This window comes from Tamandua tetradactyla, chromosome 20 (assembly GCF_023851605.1).
Source record: "Tamandua tetradactyla isolate mTamTet1 chromosome 20, mTamTet1.pri, whole genome shotgun sequence".
NCBI lineage: Eukaryota > Metazoa > Chordata > Mammalia > Pilosa > Myrmecophagidae > Tamandua > Tamandua tetradactyla.
In genome coordinates, this window is record NC_135346.1 from 21,710,418 (window position 1) to 21,736,357 (window position 25,940).

General features: G+C 38.7%; 1 protein-coding gene and 1 non-coding gene across 4 annotated transcripts in view; one reads left to right on the forward strand and one right to left on the reverse strand.

The window, feature by feature from the left end:
* Positions 1 to 25,940, reverse strand: part of LOC143663895 (protein diaphanous homolog 1-like) — a 66,416-nt gene that overhangs the window by 21,133 nt on the left and 19,343 nt on the right. Inside the window, exons 2-17 of one of the 3 annotated variants that reach the window (XM_077137248.1) lie at positions 17,612 to 17,638; positions 16,446 to 16,601; positions 14,054 to 14,155; positions 13,544 to 13,674; positions 13,277 to 13,363; positions 12,353 to 12,413; positions 11,513 to 11,652; positions 9,447 to 9,555; positions 8,894 to 9,004; positions 8,599 to 8,717; positions 6,261 to 6,377; positions 5,465 to 5,580; positions 4,304 to 4,368; positions 3,446 to 3,625; positions 1,653 to 2,462; positions 39 to 153 (exon numbers count right to left, since the gene is read on the reverse strand). In XM_077137248.1, coding sequence (XP_076993363.1) covers positions 39 to 153; positions 1,653 to 2,462; positions 3,446 to 3,625; positions 4,304 to 4,368; positions 5,465 to 5,580; positions 6,261 to 6,377; positions 8,599 to 8,717; positions 8,894 to 9,004; positions 9,447 to 9,555; positions 11,513 to 11,652; positions 12,353 to 12,413; positions 13,277 to 13,363; positions 13,544 to 13,674; positions 14,054 to 14,155; positions 16,446 to 16,601; positions 17,612 to 17,638 — 2,446 coding nt within the window. Of the gene's footprint in view, positions 1 to 38; positions 154 to 1,652; positions 2,463 to 3,445; positions 3,626 to 4,303; positions 4,369 to 5,464; positions 5,581 to 6,260; positions 6,378 to 8,598; positions 8,718 to 8,893; positions 9,005 to 9,446; positions 9,556 to 11,512; positions 11,653 to 12,352; positions 12,417 to 13,276; positions 13,364 to 13,543; positions 13,675 to 14,053; positions 14,156 to 16,445; positions 16,602 to 17,611; positions 17,639 to 25,940 lie in introns of all 3 variants that reach the window. The other 2 variants (XM_077137247.1, XM_077137249.1) reach the window with 2 other exon arrangements.
* LOC143665086 (U6 spliceosomal RNA) lies at positions 10,911 to 11,017 on the forward strand. Its single transcript, XR_013166759.1, has one exon. It is a non-coding gene; the product is annotated as a U6 spliceosomal RNA (small nuclear RNA).

Here is a 25,940-nt window from a genome sequence, read left to right on the forward strand (position 1 = left end):
CGAGACTAGTCCCTTGCATGAAAGAGGAAGGTACTCACTCTTGGTCTGGGAAGAGAAGGTAAGAGTAAGTTTGGCAAAAAGTTCATTGTTCTCAAAGCGATCCTCTTTTACTTTTGTCCAGAAGCAATCCTGGGAGAGGTCCTCAGCAACAAACTGTGGATATAGGTAAGGTGTTAAGAGTTACTAAGCTGAAAATGAAAATCACAACGAGATACCACTTCACACTTACAAGAATGACTATTTTAAAAAAACAGAAAATAGGTGTTGGTGAGGATGTGCATACATTGGAACCCTCATACTCTGCTGGTAGAAATGTAAAATGGTGCAGTCACCATGGAAAATAGTTTGGTGGTTCTTCAAAAAGTAAAAAAAATAGAATTACCATATGACCCAGCAATTCCACTGCTAGGTATACACCCAAAAGCACTAAAAACAGGGATTGAGACAGATATTTGCACACTAATGTTCACAGCAGCATTATTCACAAGAGCCAAAAGGTAGAAGCTACCCAAGTGTCCATCAAGTTATAAATGGATAAACAAAATGTGGTATATACATCCAATGGAACATTTTTCAGCCACAAAAAGGAATAAAATTCTGATGCATGCTACAACATGGATGAACCTATAAATACTATGCAATTCCGCTTACATTACATTTTTAGAATAAAAAAATTCAGACACATTAAGTTGGTTAAAGGCTATAGGGGTCAGGAGAAGGGGAAAATGGGGAGTTCTGTTAACACTGCACTCTGCTACAAAACCTAAATTTATCACTAAGTTAGTACGCAGTTTTTTGGTGGGTTTTTTGTTTTTTGGTTTGTTTTTTTTTTTGCCTTTTCTCTGAGTATATGAGTACAACGGTAATACACAGTTTGAAGATCATAGTCATTTCACCAATCTGCAAGTTACTGATAAATGTGCTAATCCAAAAGTTATCATCACCCTCCCCTCCAAATGCTGAAGTAGACACAGGCCATGCTTGTATGCTATTGTTCCCATTATATTTCTGAGCCCCCCATGATTCTGAGTCAACATTCTGCTTCCAGAAACCAAGTTAAAGGAGCTTGGGGGTTTGTTTATTTGGCAGTTAGTCAAACTGATGAGAAAAATGTGAAGATTTAAAATAAAGCCTTAATGCTTCTGAAATAATGGAATTCGAGGTTAGAGGAGGATAAGTAGCACAACTTACCCAGCTCTTGAATAATCAGCAATAAACAACCTGGAAGCATCTTTTCCTGATCCCACTACAAAGAGCACAGCTGTTCTGTGTATATTCCAGGACCACCAGGAAGGAGGTGCATTCTAGCCTTATTCTTATATGACATAGCTAATAACCAACCAGCCAACCGTTTAAAGTACACACGTCAGTGTAATCACAATGTTATGCTACTCTGCCACCTTCCATTACCAAGACTTTTTCTTGATCCAAATAGAAACTCTGCACTCATTAAGTAATATGTCTCCATGTGTCTGGCACATAAGAGATGCCCAATAAATATCTGCTGATATTTATTCATAAGTCTGAATGGAATCTAAAGACAGACTGATATGTGCCATAGGAAGGGAAGCCTACTCATGCACAACATACAAAATAGGAGACTGAAGTGGTTTCCAAGATTTACTAATGAGGAAACGGATATAAACTCTCACCTTGGACCAGTTTGGCCTTCGGAGTTGCACCTCTGGCTTATAAAGCTTCTTTGGGGTTAATCCAAATGGCAGAACTGGGGCTGCAGGAACTCCAAATCCAAAGGGGGGAGGTGGAGGCATACCCACTCCAGGAGGAGGTGGAGGAATACCAGGGCCTCCAGGAAATGGAGGGGGTGGAGGAATTCCAGGACCACCAGGAAGAGGGGGAGGGGGAGGTGGCATTCCTGGTCCTCCAGGCAAGGGAGGAGGAGGTGGAGGGATGCCAGCACTCCCAGACAAAGGAGGAGGTGGGGGGATGCCCGTAAACCCAGGCAAAGGAGGAGGTGGGGGGATGCCAGTACCCCCAGGCAAAGGAGGAGGTGGGGGGATGCCAGTACCCCCAGGCAAAGGAGGAGGTGGGGGGATGCCAGTACCCCCAGGCAAAGGAGGAGGTATGGGGATGCCAACAACTCCAGGCAAAGGAGGGGGTGGGGGGATGCAAACACTCCCAGGCAAAGGAGGGGGTGGGGGGATGCAAACACCCCCAGGCAAAGTAGGGGCTGGGGGGATGTAAACACCCCCAGGCAAAGGAGGAGGAGGTGGTGGAGGAATGGCACTATCCCCAGGAAGAGGAGGTGGGGGTGGTATGCTAACCCCTCCTTGTAAAGGAGGTGGTGGTGGTGGCATAACTGTGCCAGAGTCACCAGGTAAAGGAGGGGCAGGAGGAACAGTAGCACTGCCGGTAACAGGAGGAACTACAGCAGCAACTGCAGCAGAAAGAGAAACCATTTCTTTCTGGGCATCTTCTAGTTCCTTTGACAGCTTGGCAACCTACAGAAAGAAAGAACATCAGTGAGAACTTGCCCATTTCAGGGACTACTGGGGCTGGAAGTTACTTTATCTACATCTCTCATTTTACAGATGAAGAGACTGAGAGAAGTCAGATCTGATGATCAACCTAAAGTCACACTGTTATTTAGTGGCAGAGCTAAAACTGTAACTCAGATTGCCAAAGTCTTAGTTCAGCTTGCTTTGCATTAAAAGACAACTTCATATCCAAGGAGCATGATGTATGCAACCTGCTCGCAAATGTTCAGAAAAATAGAAAGACAAGGAAGGAAGAGATGGAAGGGAGGGAATTGAAGGGAGGGGGGAGGGAGGGAGAGAAAGAATGGAGTGGAGGAGGAGGGGAGGGGAAGGGAGGGGAAAGAAACAGTAAATGTAAAATGTTAAAACTGGTGGGGGTATACTGGAGTTCTTTGTATGGGGTTTGTATTATTTTTCTAACTGTTCTGTTTAAAGAAGAAAAAATACAACTTCAGTCATTATGTCAAACTTCTCCTTTTCAAGTAAATCAAATGAACTCATCACATAATTAACATGTGCTATATAGAAAATTATATACCACATAAGTGATCAAGTTAATCAGATACCATAGATCATGTAAGTATTTACAAATGCAGAGAAAGTACATGGGTATAAATATGTCCAGAGATTATTAAAATAAAAGAAAATCAGTCAATTTTGAATGGTTTATTTATTCTTTACTCCTAACCTTATAAGACTATTATCTTTATTGCTGGTACTGTGACTCAATTTTGTTCTTTACATTTTACTATTCTCCAAATTTTTTATCATATGTATTACCCCCCAAATAAAACAAAAAACAGTAAATGATTTTTAAAATATAAACATCTAACCAAATTATATATTAGTATCTGAACCCTGCCTAAGAGCGGGATAAATGACTCCTATTTCAACACATGCTCACCCTGAGCAGTCACAGCTCACTGCCTCCACCATTAAGGCATTACCTCTCCTGTGAGCTGAGACACCTCTGCTTCCAGGTCCTGTTTCTCTGTGGCAATTTGCTGTTTTTCAGTATCCAATGTTTCCTTCTCTCCCAGAAGATCCTGGAGCTTCTGCTCAAAGTCACTTTCCATCTTTTTCATTTCTACCTGCAGCTCATGTCGGGCTGTTAACTCTGAGTCCAGCTAAAGGAGAAAGGAATCACATTCCCAGCAAGCTCGCCATCTCAGTAGGAAACGTATGTCTTATTCTTACGATTTACTGTTCTGGGCCAATACTTGATCTTTAGAGCTCCCTGACCCATACCTCAGGCAATGCCTGGGAAAAAGAGCACCATGATTTTACCTTAAAATCAAGGTTAAAGAAGAGGGATCGTTTCCATACTCTTCCTACTTTGGGAGTCAAGAGTAAAAAACTTAGTTTTTAAGACATTTAACAAGGAGAGCCATGGTAGTACAGTCCTAATACAATTTAGGATCAAGAATCTATTACCACAGTAGGAGTCCTTACAAAGCTAAGAAAAAATGAATACAAAGTTCAGACATATTCCAGTTTCTGTTGTTTTATGGATAAGAGGCCCGTGTTGCCAAGCAAACCTAGGAGTGGCATCACTATCATATATGAGTATCATCTGTCTTTCCTGTCCTGTCCAGGGGCCCAAGAACTGTGCAGGCCCACCACCATAATCAAATCTACATTTCCTCCTCCACTGAGTAACCTATACCAGAAGGGTTTTCTCCTACGAACTACTATTGTGTGCTAGATACCATAAGTGATAACTATCTCACATGTTAAAAAGATCATAATCTAATCCTCAAAGGAAGACAGACCCAAAACAAACTTTTTTGACCTCTCAGACATACCTTTTTTTCCAGCTCTGCAGCTTTAGCTTCAGATTTCTCGACCTTTGTTTTGTCAATCATTTGATCTAAAGAGAATGAGAAAAGTCAGTAAATAAAGCTCCCACAAAGTGTCAATGGCTGAGAGATTCCAAACAGAGTCAAGAGGTTATCCTGGAGGTTATTCTTATGCATCAAGTAGATATCATCTTGTTATTCAAGATGTAATGGAGAGGCTGGAGGGAACTGCCTGAAAATGTAGAGCTGTGTTCCAGTAGCCATGTTTCTTGGGGATGATTGAATAATGATACAGCTGTAACAATGTGACTGTGTGACTGTGAAAACCTTGTGTCTGATGCTCCTTTTATCTACCTTGTCAACAGACGAGTAGAACATATGGAATAAAAATAAACAATAGGGGGAACAAATGTTAAAATAAATTTAGTTTGAAATGCTAGTGATCAATAAAGCAAGGGGTAAGGGGTATGATATGTATAATCTTTTTTTTTTCTTTCCTGTGTTTGTTTTATTTCTTTTTCTATTGTCTTTTTGTTTCTTTTTCTGAATTAATGCAAATGTTTAAGAAATGATGAATATGCAACTAGGTGATGATATTGTGAATTACTGATTATGTATGTTGTTTTATTTTGTTTCTTATTTTTTTAATTAATAAATAAATTAAAAAATAAAAAATAAAGGTCCCAGCTCTCTCTGCATTTCCCTCTCACTATCTAAGCCCTTCAATATAACTAAAGGAGTCAAAGGTGTCCTTTGAGTTATTTCTATTATCCTTCTTAATGTTCTGCACTAGACAAGGACACGGAACTTTAATTATATTCAACATATAATTCCTGGGCGCTGGTTAGGTAGTAAGACCCCCAGGCTGGATGGCTCCAAGAATGCCAATAAGTGATACTCGGGACTTTTCTGAGATCAACAGATGTCACACACAATAGTTTAAATTTCTGCAAATGGTAGGTGGCATTTGTGAATGGGCAAGTTTATGGATTTATGTAAGAATAAATTAAGAGTCTGTATATTCCTAGCACAGACGTTGGCTATGCCCAGTTAAGGGCAAAAATGGAACTACTTTGGGACTGGAAACACATGTTCTCCAAACTTTTTGCTGGAAGAAAGATGCAAAACGAAAGGTAGAAGCAATGTTTTGAGGATCCGGATGCTTACCAATCAATCCCTCAATGTCAAGCTGGAGGTGCCGGCACTTGAAGTCAGGATCGGCTCCGTTTTTGTGTAGAACTATCTGGGAAATACATTCTTCAATCAACTTGTAGTACTGCGGTCTACAGAAGAAATAAAATGGGGTTATCAAAGGAAAACCAAAATATAATTTTTTCAAGTATTCAAGATCAAGAAACTGCTTGACAGTAAGAGAGAGACCTGAAGGTAAGTGTTCTGGAAAATATCTCTTTGTAAAGTTAACAGAAGTGGCACTGCCATGCTAAGAAACCCCCCTCTTCCACACCAGCTACTCCATCTAATAAAAAATTCCTGTCACTTACTCCTTCCCCATCCAAAGCTGCAGATTTGATCCATCTGGTGACTAGCAAGCACTGTTGCTACATCTCCACTTCCAGGCAACCAGGAAGAATTTTCAAAATGCTATCTCCCCAGTTTTTTGTTATTGTGGTGGTTGTTTTTTGGGAAGTACATGGGCCAGGAATCAAACCTATCTCCCACATGGCAGGCAAGCAAGCTACTGCCATCTCCCTTTGCCATCATCTTCACCCCATCGCAAAAAAGGAAAACCATCTCACCTTATATACTTTCTGACCTTTTACATAAAAATCCTTTTAGTTGGATTAAAGGGACAACTGACAACTCCTTTTGGACCCATGACTATAAATTAACTCTAATCCTTGATCTCTGACTTTTCTTTTCTCTGGTACAGCACAATCTTTGAAGAATTTTGCTCTTTCTATTTATGCATAAAATTCAAAACTCCCCAGGCATTCCATTTTACCTGGCTTCGTAGTCATTCCGGACTAATAGTAGGTGCTGCAGGATGGACAGGAAAAGCGGCTCTGCCTTTGAGTCTTTCACTGTATTTAAGAGAATCTGGAAGATTTCACTGAAGTCAGTGAAAACGGAAAAGGGCTAAGGAAAGTACATATTTAGAAACTATGTTTGACAGGTAGCTTGCCCAACTCTTGGAGAAGCTAGGGAAAAGTAGCACAATTTCTCTTCTATTCTAACAACTATTCCATCTATAAACATCACTGCCAACTTTAAGCTTTATAAAAACTTCCTTTGGCCAAGGGATCAGTGAATTGGGTGGTACTAAACACAAAGATAGAAGATTCCTAGTACTTGGCTTGAAGATCAAGCAAAGAACAGAAATTGAAAGATAACTGTTTCCTACCTCCCCAGATATGGGACATAACACCCAGGGGTATAAATCTTCCTGGCAATGTGGTATATGACCCCCATGGACAAGCCTGGCCCTGGTACTGTGGGACTGAGAAAGCCTTCTTGACCAAAAGAGGAGAGAGAAATGAAACAAAATAGTTTCAGTGGCTGAGAGATTTCAAATAGAATTGAGAGGTGATTCTGGAGGTTATTCTTACACAGTATACAGATATACCTTTTAGTTAGAGGGAAATACCTGAAACTGTTGAACTATAATCCAAAAGTCTTCCTGAAGATGAATTTGTAATTACAGAGCTTTTTTTTTAATTTAAAAAATTTTTTTAAATATAACAACAAACACAAACATTCTTAACTTATGATCATTCTGTTCTATGTATATAATCAGTAATTCACAATATCATCACATAGTTGCAAATTCATCATCATGATCATTTCTTAGAACATTTGCCTCAATTCAGAAAAAGAAATAAAAAGACAACAGAAAAAAATTCATACATATCACACTCCGTACCCCTCCCTTTCATTGATCACTAGCATTTCAATCTAAATTTATTTTAACATTTGTTCCCCCTATTATTTATTTGTATTCCATATGTTTTACTCATCTGTTGATAAGGTAGATAAAAGGACCATCAGACACAAGGTTTTCATAATCACACAGTCACACTGTGAAAGCTATATCATTATACAATCATCTTCAAGAAACATGGCTACTGGAACACAGCTCTACATTTTCAGGCGGTTCCCTCCAGCCTCTCCATTACGTCTCAACTAACAAGGTAATATCTATTTAATGCGTAAGAATAACTTCCAGGATAACCTCTCGACTTTTCTGGAATCTCTCAGCCACTGACACTCTATTTTGTCTCATTTCACTCTTCCTGTTTGGTCGAGAAGGTTTTCTCAATCCCTTGATGCTGAGTCTCAGCTCATTCAGGATTTCTGTCCCACACTGCCAGGAAGGTCCATACCCCTGAGAGTCATGTCCCACATAGACAGAGGGTGGGCAGTGAGTTTGCCTGTTGTATTGGCTGGAGAGCACATCTGAGCATCAAAAGAGGTTCTCTTGGGGGTGACTCTTAGGCCTAATTTTAAGTAGGCTTGACCTATCCTTTGTGGGGTTAAGTTTCACATGAACAAACCCCAAGACTGAGGGTTCAGCCTATTGCTTTGGTAGTCCCCACTACTACTACAGAGCTTTTAAGGTGTGACCGTGTGACTGTAAAAACCTTGCGTATGGACAGATGAGTAAGAAAAAAAAAAGTCAAAAATAAACAAATAAATAATAGGGAGAAGGGGGTTATGGGATGTTTTGGGTGTTCTCTTTTACTTTTTATTCCTATTTTCATTTTTATTTTTTTGGAGTAACAAAAATGTTTAAGAATTGATTGTGATGATGAATGCACAGCTATATGATGATACTGTGACCAACTGTCTGTACAATTTGGATGATTATATGGTATGTGACTATATATCTCAATAAAATTGCATTAAAAAAAAGAAAACTGCTTCAAAGTCACTTGTGGTTAATACCAACAGGTGACCAAATTACTCCCTCTATCGGTCCCAGAGACACATATAAAAAAATTCAATCCCACTCCCTAAATTGTGGTTGTTCTCCAAAATCCCCACTCTATATTGGTTAGTAAAGCTGATTAGGTTAGGAAGCTATCAAGTTATAGAAAGTCTATACTAATTTTGATCGCTTCTTTCAGGCTAAGCAACCTTCAGACAAACTTTACTGACTTCCCTTGTCCATGCTGAAGCAAATAAGGTGCACAGCAATAAAAAGGCACCCGCTTTCCCGATTGAGAAGACACATAGCCTGACGCCCTGTATGAAGTTATCACCTTTCACTGTTTCATACAGAAACCTACAACTGAATGCAATAAATGTCTCCTCTGTCTTGAACCCAGTCAGTAAAAGGATATTCCATCTCCATGCGAATGTCATCCAGTCGTCCTTTCAGGTCATAGGAATCTTCTTCCCCTTGTTCATCAAACACATTTAACTGCACTCTCATATCATCATTTTCAATCTCTCGAAGGTCCTGTCAATGTTGAAAGTAGAAGAGTCAGGGGACCAGAAGTTCCTATATGGCTAGAAACCAAAGCCTTTCATTTCAACCTGGTTTTTAGGTTGAAAACCAGTTATCCCAGGGATGACTGGGGCTATAACAGCAACAAGGAATCAGCCCAGCCTTTCTAATAAAGTATTGCATCTCACCTTTAACACCTGATGCAGCCCCAAGCGCATCAATTCACTTCGGATGTGAACTCGGAAGTCAAGTTCTTCAGCTGGTGTGATGAGTGCATTGATCAGCTGTAGGCATCCCACCTAAAATAAGAAAATTTAGCAGCTATATCAAGGTTAACTCCTAGAGATCAAGATTCCATTCTCTTTACATACATTCTAAGGCCTCCAAATATACAATAAAAAAACTACAAACATGACTTTCTACTAGAGCACTGATGCTTGGCTTGAGAACAGATCTGGAGAGCTCAGAGGTCTACATGATCCCTAGGATTTTAAGGTATAGTTTGTTAAAGGCCTTGGTTTATCTTGCCTGTAGAGATATGCTTTTTTCCCATCTGAAAATGAAAAAAAATTCTTTTTCTGCCTTCTTGGAAATAAGGATAGTAATTTTCCCTTCAGAATGGATTCTGAAATATAAAATACATATTTGGGAGCCACTCCATGTATTCTACTAAGGTGAAATGAAGTTGTCTTTCCATCTTGAAATTCTATTCTTCAGCCCAGTTTCAGGGAAAATACATGCCTTGAGTGCAATAGAGGTTCCACTTTTTAATCCATCCAGCAGCGGTTGGAAACGTTCTACCTCATCCATCTCAGCTTTTTCTGTCATCGCCTCCAAGACCCTTTCATTCCTGCCCAGGAAAAAGGAACAAGAGAGAACTACTCAAGTATTCTGACAGACATGTATGATAGGTAGCATACACAGGGCACAGACCAGTTTATCACAGCTCCAGATTTCTCACATTATTCTTCTCATCACTACAGCAGGGGGTCAGAATCTGCTGAAAGCTAAGGACCATCTCTTCAGAAAAAAAGGCACTCCCTAAAACTCACCCCTAGATTCCTATCCATGGACACCAATTTAAGACCTCTGTTTTAGGAAATACAAATTGGTAGTTTTAGAGGGCATTTAACAGCACCAATCCTTTTTTAATGTACACATAACATTTGGCCCCTTTCTAGAAGTCTATCCAGCATAAATACTTGAGTGTGAAACAATATATGTACAAGGACGTTCATTATAGCACTATTTGTAATAGTGAAACATTCCTTCATCACCTAGAGCAGGGGCCAGAATCTGCTGAAAAAGAGTCTAACTAAGAGTCAACCTTCCAGAGGCTACTCTTATGCAAGCTTCAGTTAGATAATAACAATTGCCATGGTTTGCTAAACCCCAACCAACATCACTCCTGTTAACTTTTAAGAACACCTAGAGTATACAAAAGTTTCATACACTAAATTTGCTTTCTTGGGACCTATAATTTCTAGAGGGTCCCTAGGCCAAATAAATCCTGAAACCCAGAGAGACCAGCCTCTCCAAGTTTATCAACTAATTACACCCCCCTATCCTTTAGTGTAGACTCTCCTTCTCAAGATGAAAAAGTCAAAACAGGCATTGCCTAAAGATCCCTACAGATTGGGAGGAGGAGTAAAAGAGAAGGAGGAGTTAAAACAGAGACGACAGAATTCAACAAAGAGTATGACTGCTAAATCACTATACTGATATTTCTTCTAGCCTCCAGTATTTTGGAGCAGCTGGAAGGAAAAATGTGAAATAGTGGAATTAACAAACTCCGGAATCTGTTCTGTAGCTACTTATTGAAGTGTACTTTGAAAATCATTGCTTTTTCTTTCATTTCTTTGTTTACATGTTATATTTCACAATAAAAAACATTTAAAAAAAAGAAGAGTCAACTTAAAAGTCTAGCAATAGTGGAATTGTTAAATAAATTACAGGACATACCTACTATGGAGTATTAAACAGGGAAGCATGCCCAAAACCATTAAAAACAAGCACACACACAAAAAAAGACCACAAAGAGAAAAGAGTTAAATTAAATTAAAAATGTTTAAAGAAACAAAAAGAATGTATAGCATTCAACTTTGGTTAAAACCACTCCACAAAAAAAAAAAAATCCTATACATGCATGTTATTGGTTGTGTAGGCATAAGTATTCTTTCCTCATCCTAAGACTGCACCTTTCTTGTGCTTGCTTCGGCAGCACATATACTAAAATTGGAATGATACAGAGAAGATTAGCATGGCCCTTGGGCAAGGATGACACGCAAATTCGTGAAGCGTTCCATATTTAAAAAAAAAAGATTCCACCTTTGGGGTAGCAGAAAATGTCTTAGAATTGAGGAAATGCAATACATTTGTCTGTGCTTACAAAAAGATGTATGAGACTATACCAAGCCATTAGCAGTGGTTACCCATGCAGAGTAGGATTTGGTGAAGGGATGAGGTTGTTAAATTTTGCTTTATATACTTTTATATTGCTTAAATTTTAAAAATAATATATTACTTAATTTAAAAAAAATTTTTAAAAAAAACCTTGTTCTAGAGAACACAGACATTAATGGAGATGTGGGAGCTATCCTGCTATGCCAGTAGTAGACTCAGGACAGCCTTTATCACTTAGGAATTTTCTTAACTACTAAAATTCACAGTGTTCACTTCCAGGAAGAAATGCCATCTCACCTAGAATTTAAGACCAAAAACACATGCAAGCAACTTGATTTACCTCTAAACTAGAGAATACAGTGAAAAAAAGAGAATGGAGAAAAGAAATAATTCCAGTCACATACATGTCCTCTGGCTGGGGTAGGATACAAAGAGCAGACAGCAGCTTAGCTGCATCGATCATCATGTTGGGGACAGCAGGATCCATGGCTCTGACCAGCAACAGGATTCCCTCTTCTGTCTCCAACATCGTTTTGATTCCAAACTGGTCAGATAAGAACAGAGAGAGGAGGCTTTAAGATGACAGCCTCTAAATAGGGATAAGTTTAGGAGCAGAACGCTTTTCCCTATATAGCTAAACAGAGATGACCATAGCAAAATAATTTTCTAGTAGACATAACAGAATCCCATTGCTTCCAAGAAAAAAAATTATAGACTTATAAATATTTCATTTCAATGCCCAAAAAAACAAAAAGGAATCTAATAAAATAAAGTATTAACAGAATTAAACAGAGAGGAAGTTAGATTTGTACTCAAGGCAAAATAATTGTGGGCTCATTGAGAAAGTCCTTTAAACACTTAATAGACAAAAAAAAAGATAAAAAGATCCTAAAGTTAGAACAGCCTGAAATGGGGAAAACAAACAAACAAACAAAAAATAGGAAATGGAAAAAAACCTAAAAACTGTAACTACCAGTCAAAAAATTCAAGAATTAGCAAGAGAAAGTATGGAAAGAGGAAGATTATTGAGCCTACTCTTGGAAACAGAAGTTAGAATTGGAAAAAAAGAGGAATTAAGGCCCGTAGATGCATATAGAAGTGGCCATGAAAAACAGTTCTCACCCTCAAGAGGAAAGCTAGAAGTTTTGAACTTCATATTCCTACTTTCTTTTTTGGGTTTGCCAATAGAAAAGAATGAATGAGGGTTGGAGTAGGGGTTGGAATGAAAACAGGAAAAATCTTACCTTGTTGTTCATAAAAGCTTTCAAGCAGCGAATGATCTCATGCTTGTTACGGCTATCATAGCTTCTGCATGTAGAAGACAGAATTAGTGAAGTCCCTTTATTTCATACTCATTTCCCATTTGACTTTCCAATCCTGCAAACAAGGATCCTAGGATCACCCCAACTAGTAGCTGAGTAAATTCTGGCATGTACACTTTGCCCTGATACACTAGCAACAAATAAGACAACTGGAGAAGGATACACACCATCAAACACCTTTGGTTAATCATCTCATAATCTAAGAACTTAATATTACAGTAAAACCTTCCCTGTAATTTTTTCTAGGTTTCTAAGTGCTAAATTCTATTAGGGTAATATCTCATCCCACTATTGCCTGTCTCACTACCACAAAAGTTGCAAGTATGAGAGGGTAGAGAGATACGAGAGGTCCAGGTCCCGTATTGTTTCTTTCAGAAAGGTCCCCAGGAGATCAATTTAGTTCAGGCTGGCTTTGAGGAAGCATAAGACTGCCCAAGGTATCTCAGCAACTACTCCAACCCTGAAAGCTCCATAAAGCTAGTCCCAAGATGATCAAATGTATTATATGAATTCCAAATCAAAATATGACCCAGACCAGATCACAGAGCATCTCTACAAAATCAGACCCTATTTCCAAACTGGATAAGAACTAAGAATTGGTGATGACAACTAGCAATCTTGTGTGTAGCATATATCCCGTGTCGTTCTGAGTGAAACTTAAGCTCTTCCTCTCTTTCCTGAATCTATAATCGTCATTCATCCTCTAGTTACTCCACAATAAATCCCATTCTCATCTAACAGCATATTCTTCTGGCCATAACTTTAGATTTAACTGCCATTTTCTTCTTCAGAGTAAACAGGCAAGACCCCTACTTCCCTTCAATTAGAAACCTTGGAAGTCCTCACCCAGCAGCCTCTTCTTTTTCATCATGAAGTCGTTTAAGGATGTCCAATAAGGAAGCCAGGCCTTCAGCACCAAATGTTTGTACCCAACTGTAAGGAACACACAGGGACAATGTGATATCAAATCAAATCAATAAATACTCACTAATTGGCAACTCTTTATCCAATACCAGACCATTCCCATGCTTCCCTGACTCCTTCAATCTTCAATCCCCACCAATGAACCCAAATCTTGGGCTCCTACTCCTATTAACAGCTCAGAATCCTCACCTGACAGGGTTGTTATTGAGAGAGACACGAAGGGACTCCAGGCAGCTAAGCAGAGGCATGTCCCGCAAGCCTGACCTCAATTCCTGAATATACATCATGGCAGACCTAGAGCTCTCCTTTTGGTTCATGCCCTAAATGGGAGGGATATAGATATTAGTAAACATTGACCCAGTCATAAATTGAGAGGCAATGTTGTAATAAATGTAATAAAATGCAATATATGTAATAAAATAGCATGAAGGCAGATATCTATCACACATACTACTGAACCACGTGAGAATGAATTTCCCATTCCATGACCCATATATTCTTTTTTAAAAATTCTTAATGAAGATTAATCAGGTAACAAGTCTATAATAGTAACTCAAGAGAGTAAAACACGAGTAGTCTTATATAGTGGAATGAAATAGAATTGGTATACACATAAAACATGATATAAAATCTACAAAACAAACAGGTTCAAGATAAGGGCACAGCTCCCATGTCATGGGTACCTGCCCCAGGACTCACAGCCTTGGAAGTGTGTAGGTATTGGGACACCATCTCCCTCTTAATGATAATGTCCTTCTCCCTCAAAGGTTGCTGTTTCTCCTCATTCAGGTTCATATCCAGCTAGTAAAGGGAGAAAAACAAAATTGCCTCAATGCCTTACAAGTTTTTATTGTTTAATATTTAGTATTATTAGTGTAGATTCGAGCACATTAAAGACTTACCAAATAAATTTTCCTGATCCCTAGAAATTTAACCTATTACAAATGAAAATTCCTTAGGGATAACTGTGATTATTAGCATTTTAGAATAAATCCCTACAGACATTTTTATTCATATACACTCTTATTTTCCTAACAAAAACGGACTCAAAATAGATGAAAGGTGTGTTTTGTATTATTGAAAGAAAAGCACACATAGCTTTTTTTTTTTTTTACACGGGCAGGCACCAGGAATCGAACCCGGGTCCTCTAGCATGGATGGAGAGCATTCTTGCCTGCTGAGCCACCGTGGCCCGCCCTCACACATAGTTTTTGCACTAAGGATGGAACTTAAGAAACTCTTCAGACAAAACCACTGGATAACCAACATCATCAAAACACCCACAAAATGTGCACCAACTCTAGGACTTAAATACCCACTACTTCTGGTTAACTCAGTCCCTATATAAACTTCTTTCCCAGGAAGAAAGATTTGGAAACTATGTATTAAAGCAGAGGCCCCTCCACAATATAACCAGGAGTGTTTTGTTGGGGAAGAGGCACTGCTTCAGCCTATAAGTATAACCATTTGTCTGAGCTGTAGTGAGCACAAGTTTAACCCTAAGAAGCCCAGAATATTATTTGAAATCAGAAAAGTGGAGGAAGATATATATAGATGTATTCTACTTCTTGAGAAGTGAAGGAATCATTGTCTCCAAGTAGCTGTAATAATTTAAGGTTTTTCTGACACAACTTCTTGATGTGTTTTTCCTTTTGCAGATAAACAGAATATAGAATTTATACAATGATGACTCTCCAGTTTAATCGGACTCAATGATAAAGTATGCTTTATTTGACTAGCTCAACATTTATTTATTTTTTTTATTTTTAGTAGCATTTAACCTTTTTTTTTTTTTTTTTTGCATGGGCAAAAAACTGGGAGTCAAATCCGGGTCTCTGGCATGGCAAGAGAGAACTCTGCCACTGCACCACCATTGCCTGCCTAGCTCAACATTTTAAATTTGGGAGACTTCAAATTAAAAACAAAATAAAACAGATTTCTGGCTTCTTTTGGGAAAAAAAAAACAAAACAGAAATATCTGGCACTATTGGGCCAGCATCCCTACTAGAATACTACAACCTACTGGAAATAAGTTGTGGCTGGTCTTTCTAAGGAAAATCCCCAAAGACTTTCTTAAATTTAGCACAGGCCCCTCTACTTTCCACCTGTTTAACTTATTATGCTACCTGCCTGGCTCAAAAGACAACATAATTTGCAATCCTAAATCAAAAGATTATCTTGAGAAACAATATTCTTCGACTCTTAATGCACTTGGAGTATTAAGTGATGAACTGAAAACTTTAGTAAAAAATAGCAGTAGGTAGTGGTGGAAGTAGCAGTAGTAATAGTAGTAGGAGAGCGTTTACTATGGATTGAGGGTTTTACATATATTACCTTATAAGGTAAGCTGTATCATTCCCAGCCTCCATGAAGGGTTTACAGGGTTGCCTAATGTCACAAAGCTGAAAATGACTGGGCTAAGATTTGAACCCAGATCTACTACCTGTAAAGCCCATTTTTAATTAAGTTAGATCTGCCACTAGTTTCTACTTGAGTCTGTGACCATAGAGCCATAAAATAAATATCCTGGTCTCTTACAAGCACACGCTCAAAAATTTCCAAGACTTAATATTAGGTGTGTCCTCTTCCTCAGTGAGGACAAAAAAGTGAGTCAAATCCATGTATACTCCATTATTTAACTGTTTTCAGCTATTATCTTTAAAGGTTTCCAGATTTATCACTAAATAAAGGATCTTAGGCAAATTATGCTTTTCCATTTCTCAGTTTCTTCTTCGTACAGAATTCCTTGAGAATGTTTCAATACTTGGCCTACCCTGAATGGTCTCCATGCTACCATCCAAGCTGGTCCACTCTCCCTATGACTTTGTGGCTAAAGTGCTGCTAGGCAGAAGGACATTAACATGGCGGCCAGTGATCAGATATTTCCAAGCCTAACTCACAGAATTTCATGGACAGGTACTTGAATCTTTAGTCCCTTAGTTAAGAGGACTGTTACTAAGAACTGCCCTGTTAAGCCTGAAATTCTTTGTAATAAAGGTCTGGTTAAGGGGGGTACAGGCACAACAATGGGCCCACTATGCCCATAAATGCATTTTCAGGAAGAAGCAATGTTTTGGAGTGGAAAACTTACCAACATCTGCTCAAACAGAACTAGTACTTGCTCATCTGAAACATCTTGCAATGACTGTGCTGTGGGATCATCTCCATATGATGCAGAAGAATTTCTATGAGCAGAATTGGGCTTTTCTTTCTCTTTCTTAATTCTCATGCTGGTAAATCTCTCCAGCTAAGAAAGAGAAAAAAGTATTAGCAGTGATCCACTTTCAATTACACAACAAACCAAACATCAAATAGTCACCACTTTAACCTCATACACATGCATGGTTCCTCTGGTCCATGGGCTAAGATTCTTCTGGCATGAAAATGTGAAATTAGTCTTCCTCAAACTTAACTTAGCATATTGACTCTGCACTGTCATCTTTACCCAAAGATAAGAGGACTGGAGTTTTGAGATCTGAAAGTTCACTAAAAAGAGGGAACTTTATCCTGAAACATCCCCTGGCATACCTAAGCCATGCAGCAGCACAGAAGTGAAAGCATCTCATGTGCAGAGCTATTTCAGTAAGATGCCTTTTCTGCTTCCCTCCAGCTACCCAACAATGTGTGGCCAGGCTCCCAGAGGATTCCTCTCTTCAAGAGGTGAGTATGACCATCGACTTTAATAGACCAAAGTCAAATAGGGTAAACAAGAAAACGTCTTAAAATCAGGAAATTTTTCTTTCTTTTGTATACTCCATAGCACTTATGTCATGGAGGTAGCAAAAATTCAATACATATTCTTCAAATAAGTACAAATCCGTACTTTAGGAATATATGTGCCATCTCTCTGCCAAACAAATGTTCATGAACCAGTCCTCAAACCCCAAGTATAGATGCCAAAATAAAAAAGAACCACTAACAAGCTGCAGCTTACCAGCTCCACTTGTGTGAAAACAACAGTAAATATCTGCAACCATTGTAGGGCTTCAAGTAATAATAGCAGCATCCAGACTGCAAGTCGGATTGGAGTTTAAACAGCATGCCTAATATTGGATGCTAATCAATGTACCAGGGAAATGCATGCAATGGGTCAAACACAGAACAAAGAGTTAGGAAAAGCCTTGGGATACTATGGGAGTAGAACTGTATCACCACTGCAAGTTACAGAAAGTCAAAGGTTATAGCAACTAGTAAATGGAAGTATTACAGTGTAGGAAATAAGCTTGAACATGCACATGCTGAATAAAATGTTCTTACCTCATCTGCCATGAGCCTCTTCAGAGTCTATGAAACAGGAAAAAAGGAGGAAGAAAGAGGAGAGAGATCAGTGAAATGCCAAGAAAATCCCAAACACTGGAAAGGTTAGGGAAAAAAGAAAAGATAAAATGCATTGAAAGGACCTAAGCTATTTTTCACAAATTAAAAGAAGATTTCTGCCAAACTACCCCTTCGTTATTTCCTCAGGTAAGAGGCATGAAGAGTTTTAAGGTTACTAATATGACAAAAAAAAGAATTGAACAGGTGCTAAATTCAGATGACCAATAAACATATGAAAATGTGCTCAATTTCATTAGTAAATAAGGAAATGCAAATTAAAACCAAAACAAACAAACAAAAGAATTAGGATAAAAAAAACAAAACGAACTCAAAGGAAGATGAGGCTTATCCTGGAGGTTATTCTTACACATTATACGATATCCCTTTTTAGTTTATGGTGTATTGGAGTGGCTAGAGGAAAGTACCTAAATTGTTGAACTGTTCCAGTAGCCTTGATTCTTGAAGAAGACTGTGTAACTATATAGCTTTTACAGTGTGACTGTGTGATTGTGAAAATCCTGTGTCTGATGCTCCTTCTATCCAGGGTATGGACAGATGAGGAAAAATAAATATAATAATGAGGATCAAAAATAAATAAATAATAGGGGGAGAGAAAGGGCAAAGATTGAGTAGATTGAAATACTGTGGGTCAGTGAGAGGGAAGGGTAAGGGGTATGGATGTATGAGGGCTTTTTTCCTTTTTATTTCTTTTTCTGGAATGATACAAATGTTCTAAAATGATCACGGTGAAGAATATACAACTGTGTGATGATATTGCGAGCCACTAATTGTGTAATATGGTTAGACTGTACGTGTGTGGATATTTCTCAATTAAAATATATATATACATATATATATATAAATAAATGAGTGAAAAAGAAAAAAAAAAAGAGGAAGATGAGGCTCCAGCAGATTGGACCTGGCGCTATGTCCTAAAGCATCCCTGTCATCTCCCAATGCAGAATCATCAGTCTTCCAGGGCAGAAGTGGCCAAGTAACAGAGGACATTAAAACCAAAAGAGACCTAGAGATGAGCAGTCAGAAGTCAGAGACTGGATATCAAAACATGAGTCAGAGAGAAAAGACTGTGTCAGGATAGAAACTGCTCCAGAGAGGAAACATAGTGCTCTAGAGTCAGACTGCTTGGTTCTGAATCTCATGTGAGAGCTCAGTAACACTGGGAAAAGTCACATAAGTCATCTGTGCCTCAACTTCCTCATTCTTACAATGGAATAATAGAATATATTTCACAGGATAGTTGGGAACCATGAATGAGCGAAGGTATATAAAGAAATTAGAATCAGGAGATAGAAAGAAGGTAGAGTTGAGCAACTGATGCTTAAGGAGTACACGATATTTAATAAGGTTGTTTGTAAAGGTTTGGAAATGGAATAGCACAATACTGTGTGATGGTAGCACAATACTGAAAGCACAGTGTACAAAGCCGAATGTGAGTATGGTTGAAAGAGGAAAGCTAGGGTAGGGTATGCCACCTCTAGAAGAGGTGGCATTTTTCTTCCTCTAGAAGAAAAGCTAGAGGATAAAAACGGGAATTCCATAGCTCAGTGAAACCGAAAGTGGATGATAACATTGGTTAATTGTACAAATATAAGAAATACATCACTATTATAAGGTGTTAATAATGGAATGGGCATATGGGAAGTAACACAATTAATGCAAACTAAGGCCTACATTAACAGTGACATTGTAATATTCTTTCATTAATTGTAACAAAAGTATTATACCAAAGCTAAATGTCAATAATAAGGGGATCTAAGAGAGGGGTACTGGATTTTTTTTCTTTTTTCATTTTGGAAGAAATAGAAATGTTCTCATAGAGAGAGGTGGTGAATACATAACTATGTGATTATACCAGAGCTATTGGCTGTACACTTAGTATGGACTGTATGGAAACTCTTTTTTTTAATTAGAATACAAACAGATATATATTAAGCACTCAATCATTTTTTGCTGTTATACCTATCCTGGGTGAAGAAAGAACAGGTGCAAAAAAGACCTTGAATAGGAGACAGGAGCTATCACTTCAATGCAGAGAGTGCTGCTGGGACAGGGTGGCTCTCAGAGGCCACCACCACACCCGCAGGACCACACTGTGGCCATCTTAAAGGTTTCATAGGCATCCGATAAAATAAACCACCGCACAGCGCACAGCTGACCTGGGCCAATGCACTGCTTCCTCTGCCCGCATCCAGGGCTTTCTTCATCTTTCCACATCACAGCGTCCTGCAAAGACCACTTCTGAGGCTCACATCAACATTTAAATTGTCAGGATGTGAATATGCTTTGAGAAGACTGATTACTGGCTTTCTTATGCATCAGCATCCCACCCCACCCATCCCAAGCCGCTCAAAGAATCTAGTATTATAAACATGGATTTGATCAGCACTTTGAATTCTGCCTTAAGATCTTTCATGAAGGTTTGGTCACAGATGCTGCTTTAATCTCTGAGGAGTATTCTACAGCATCCAGAAAGACAACAGTTACTTTCCTGGGCCTCCGAAGAATTTTATCTCATCTGAATACTGCTGCCAGTTCCAAAGAACTTCTGAGGAGTACACCCAGGATTAGACCTTTGTAAGGGCCCATAAGAACTCTCTTTAGCATCAATCATCCTTCCAATTCCATTTACATCTTCAGAGGAAGCTAACGCCTCCACTTGACTTTCTGTTGAGGTGTCAAGGAAGAGGCAACTCTTGAAATTTGAGCTTCAAATGGAGAAGGATACAACAGGGCTCTGGTTCGCTTGCCAACCTAAAGAAGCACTTCAGCTTCAGTGGCAGAGACTCTCACCGTGACCACTAGTGCTCACATTCCTTCCCTCTCTCCATTCCCACCACGCCTGTCCTCATGGAGATCCTCTTTGCCCCTCACCCGGACCATTCCTTTATGGTTTTTACACCAGTCACGTTAATAGCCCTGCATGTGGCTCTGATCACACCACTATGTCCAGACAAAACCTTCAGTGGCCCCCGACTGCCCACTCAATAAAGTCTAGAATCCTTACAATGTTGAATTTTACCTGAGCCCCGTGCTCCTGAAAAACAGTGATAGTTTAAAAATCCCCCCACCTTTTGTACTCCAGGAAATGCCTTATTGCAAAGAAAAACCTCCATGTGACACAGAGAAGACTAACAAGTGCCTCCCTTGTTTGCCTATGACAAGGCTAGATACAATCCCTCCAAATTCCCATTCTCTGCCTCGTAAATGATTAGCTGAACTGCCTGTCCCTTCGAATCAGTAAGAGCAAAATGCTTGTTAAGCAAACTTCAGTTAAGCTTTTCTCCTTCCCCTAGGTCCTGAATTTAAGTTCAACCTCAGTTCGAGAGAGCAGACAACCACTCCTTAATTGAGAACAGGCTGGCCCCATGGTAAAACATTCTCTGATCTATTATTCAATCATACCACCCTTTCATCCCACTTTCTCATACCCATTTCTCTCTAGCCTTGTTCACTCCACCCTATAAAACAAAAGCCCCTTTTCCCTAACTCTTAAGACACTTACAGATGTTATGGTCAGAGGTTCTCCCTATTGCAATAATCCTTTTGAATAAAATCTCTCCTTATTAAAAACAATTTTAAAAAAGAATGACCAATTTGCACTTTGAAGATCAGCAAATATTTTCATATCTGTCTAGTCACAGAGGAATACTATTCCCACACACTACTGATGGTACTGTAAATTGTTCTGGCCACTTTTGAAAATAATTTGGCATTCTTTAGTAGAGTTAAATATGTATATACACTACAACTCAACCCATCAATTTCTAGAAATCTATCCTACTGAAACTCTTGCCCCATTGTAGCAGGATGAGTGTAACAAGAATGTTCATAATGACACTATAATATCTAAAATAGAGAATAATCCAAATACTCGTCAAGAGTAGAATGAACAAATAAATAAGTATATGGATACAAAGGAAATAATTATGCAAAGAAAGTGAATGAATTTATAGCTACCACACATCATAAATGAATTTCACAAATATAACAATGAAAGCATAATTCCTTTTTTTAAAAAACAGGTAAAATTAAATTATATTATTCAGAATATAAATATAAAGAGAATGATTACCATAAATGTCGGTTACTTTAGTGGGGGCAAGAACTGTGCCTGGGGAAGAGGACAAGGGGGGGCTTCTGGAATGCTTACAATATTCTATTTCTTGACATGCATGGTGATTACATGGGTGTCCCGTTTATAACTATACTTTAAACTGTATGTTTTATGTTCTTTTTGGTATGCATGCTAAAAAAAAAAATTGGAAAATTTTCTTCTTATTTAATTCTAAACCATACTTTCTTTTTTGTCAATATTCTTGGAAGCATATAGCAAATGCCTCTTTTTTAAAAATATTTTTATTGATATATCTTCATGCACTATACAGTCCATCCAAAGTATACAATCAATGGCTCACAATATCATCACATAGTTGTGTATTCATTACTATGATAATTTTTAGAACATGTACATCACTCCAGAAAAATGATGATGGTGATGAATACACATCATTTTTAGAACATGTACATCACCCTCCCTGTCACTGACCACTAGTATTTCAATCTACTAATTGTTTTTTTTACTCCTTATCCACCACCTCCCAATTATTTATTTATTTTGTTCTTATGTTTTTTTTACTCATTTGTCCATACCCTGGATAAAGGGAGCATCAGCCACAAAGTTTTCATGATCACACAGTCACACTGTAAAAGCCAGATAGTTAAATAATTATCTTCAAGAATCAAGGCTACTGGAATACAGTTCAACAGTTTCAGGTACTTCCCTCCAGCCACTCCAATACACCAATACACTAAAAAGGGATATCTATATTAATGTGTAAGAATAACCTCCAGGATAACCTCTCCACTGTTTGAAGTCTCAGCCACTGACACTTTATTTTGTCTCATTTCTCTCTTCCCCCTTTTGGTGGAGAAGGTTTTCTCAATCCCATGATGCTGGGTCCCAGTTCACCCCTGGGAGTCATGTCTCACGTAGGGGAGAGGGCAGTGAGGTCACCTGCAAAGTTGGCTTAGAGAGTGAGGCCACATCTGAGCAACAAAGTAAGTTCTCTGGGGGTGACTCCTAGGCACAGTCAGAAGTAGGCTTAGCTTCTCCTTTGCAAGAATACGTTTCATAGGAGTAAGCTCCAAGTCTGAGGTCTCAGCCCTTAAATTGGTGGTCCCCAATGCTTTGCAAATGCCTCTTGACTAATCTTCCTCAACTAATGAAAAACTCATTCTGTCCCTGCTTCAAAGCTAGTTTTCTAAACTTCATCAGGGGAAGAAAAATCTATGTCATTACCTTCACGTTCACCACAAGAGAATTCAGTTTTAACCAGTGTGAACTGTGAATTTTAACTTTGCCTTCCAAGGTCAAGAAAAGATCAACAAGCTTCCCCTGGCTAAGTGCCAATCACTCTACCTGAAACTACAAGAACCTTGCATAGCTTCAATGAGATTTACAATTACTTTGTGTGTGCTAGCTTACTGGGAAGCAAAGGCAGAAGGATGAAGAGGCAGAGACTAACCACCCAAGGTGACTAACAATAGCTCCTGTTGTTACCACTCTAAGTGGCTTGACACACAGATGTGAAACAAGCCACAAATGGGATGAATGTATTCATTTAGGTTGCTATTACCAAGGTTAAACCTATATCTTCTTACAGCAACTATTTCCAAAACCTTGTACCCCAAACTTAAAATGTTTCCTCAAAACCAAGCAACATCCAAAACAACTCTGGGATGCAGGTAAGTGCAGCTAAGAGAATCTGGGTCTAATGAATCAATGGCAGCTGAATTGTTCACAGCTACAGTTTAAGTCAAAGAAAGGGAAACCAGAAACCTGTTCTTTCTCCCTACAGACTATTCTTGTCTCATTTGTCTTCCATCTATCCCCACTACTACTGCCTACATACCAACTAACTAATCTCCCTGCCTTCAGTCCCATCTGCCCCTCACCAAATCCATTCTCCAAATTATGTCCCAAAGTAATCTTTCTCAAATACCAAACTATGCATGTTACTTTCTTATTTAAAACCCTTCAATATATGTGATGATATTGTGAGCCATTGATTGTACACCATGTCTGGACTGTATGTGTGTGAAAATTTCTCAATAAAAAATATTAAAAAAAAAAACACGAGACCCCCCTACAGGGAACATGGCTCCCAGGGGTGTAAATCTTTCTGGCAACATGGGACAGAACTCCCAGGATTCATCAGGACCCAGCATCATGGGATTGAGAAAGCCTTCTTGACCAAAATGGGGCAGAGAGAAAAGAGACAAAATTAAGTCTCGGGGCTGAGAGATTTCAGAGTTGAGAGGTTAACCTGGAGGTTATTCTTACACATTGTATAGATATCCCTTTTTAATTTATGGTATATTGGAATGGCTGGAGGGAAGTACCTAAAACTGTTGAGCAAACAGGGTAAGGGGTATGGATGTATGAGGGCTTTTTTCCTTTTTATTTCTTTTTCTGGAATGATACAAATGTTCTAAAATGATCATGGTGAAGAATATACAACTGTGTGATATAAAACTGTTGAGCTGTGTTACAGTAACCTTGATTCTTGAAGACAATTGTATAACTATATAGCTTTTACAATGTGACTGTGTGATTGTGAAAACCTTGTGTCTGATGCTCCTTTTATCCAGGGTATGGACAGATGAATAAAAAAATAAATATGGATACAAAATAAATAAATAATAGGGGGGGATAAGGAGTAAAATAAATTGGGTAGATTGAAATGAGAGGGAAGGGTAAGGGGTATTTGGTGTAGGATTTTTTTCTTTTTCTTTCTTTTTCTGGAGTGACGCAAATGTTCTAAAAATGATCATGCTGATGAATACACAATGATGTGATGATATTGTAAACCACTGACTGTACACCATGTATGGGCTGTATGTGTGTGAAAATTTCTCAATATTAAAAAAAAACCCAATCTTCAATTCCTTACCCCCACCCCCCATTTTAACCACCTCAGGTTAAAATCTTAATTCCTTAGACTGGCACATCACTGTCTTGGTTTTTTCCCTCAACAAATCCTTCACTTCAAACTCTATCTTCCGGCCATAAGGAACTAGTTGCAGGTCCACAGACATACCATGCTGTCTCTCACCACTTCAGACTTTCGCACTCCTGCTTCTCTCAGTCTGGACTGTCCTTCCGAGGACAACTCCAACACACCTTGCAGGACAATACCTCCTCAAAGAACCACATCCACTAATCCCCTAGGGTTGGATGCGTACTTCTCCTTGTGCTCCCACAGTAATGGGTACTTTCCTGTCTCACAGCACTTATGTAGATTATAATTGTTTTTTGATTTTCTGCTTCCTCTACCCTCTTTCAGATTAAGCTCCTTGAAAGCAGAGGCTGACACTTAAATCAATTTTTATCTCCTATGGAAAAATACTATATCTGCTACTGATTTCCTAAAATACCATTTCTTAGAAAATCCCTCAGACTATTCTACCTTTTCATTGTATCAGTAAAGAAAATGAAGCCAAGACAGGTGGCTTAATTTACCAAGGTACATGAGTAGGGACTGAACTGGGCACAGAACTCAGGTCTCCAGATTCCCACGACCAAAATCTTTGCATTCCTCAAATTCCTCTCTGCCTGGGTCCCATTTAATGCCCACTAATGCTTGCCTTTAGATACAAAAGCAAACATATCTTTTCCTAAGAAAGAAGAATCGTTTCCCTTGCTTTTCCTGCAGCATTATTAAAAACTGATTTGATTATGGTGATGAATATGCAACTATGTGATGAAAGAAAAACTGATTTGATCCTTTTAGTAAATTATCCATATTTTGATGTTCAATTTGGGTTAAGAACAGCAAAGGTGATCCATGCAGGATAAAAGCTGCACTGCCTTAACTAGTCCAACAGAGGGCAGTGACAACCATCAAAGCAAATCATAGTAGAGGCAAAATTCTGTTTCAGAACCCAAAAGAACACCCAAAAAGCAAGCTCAGTTCAATCACTGAAATGGAAACCTCTGCCTACATAGCAGCGCAATCCCCTGATCATGTGCCTGTTGGATGTCCAGTACTTGGTACCTTGCCAGATGCTCAACTACGATGAACTCTATGTTTCTCTCACTGCCTGACCCACTGACTTTCTCCAAGTATTAGTTTCTTGAGATTGACATAACAAATGACCATAAATTCAGTAGCTTAAAACAACAGAAATTTATTCTTCCACAGTTCTGGAGACCAGAAGTACAAAATCAAGGTGCCAGAAGAGCTGG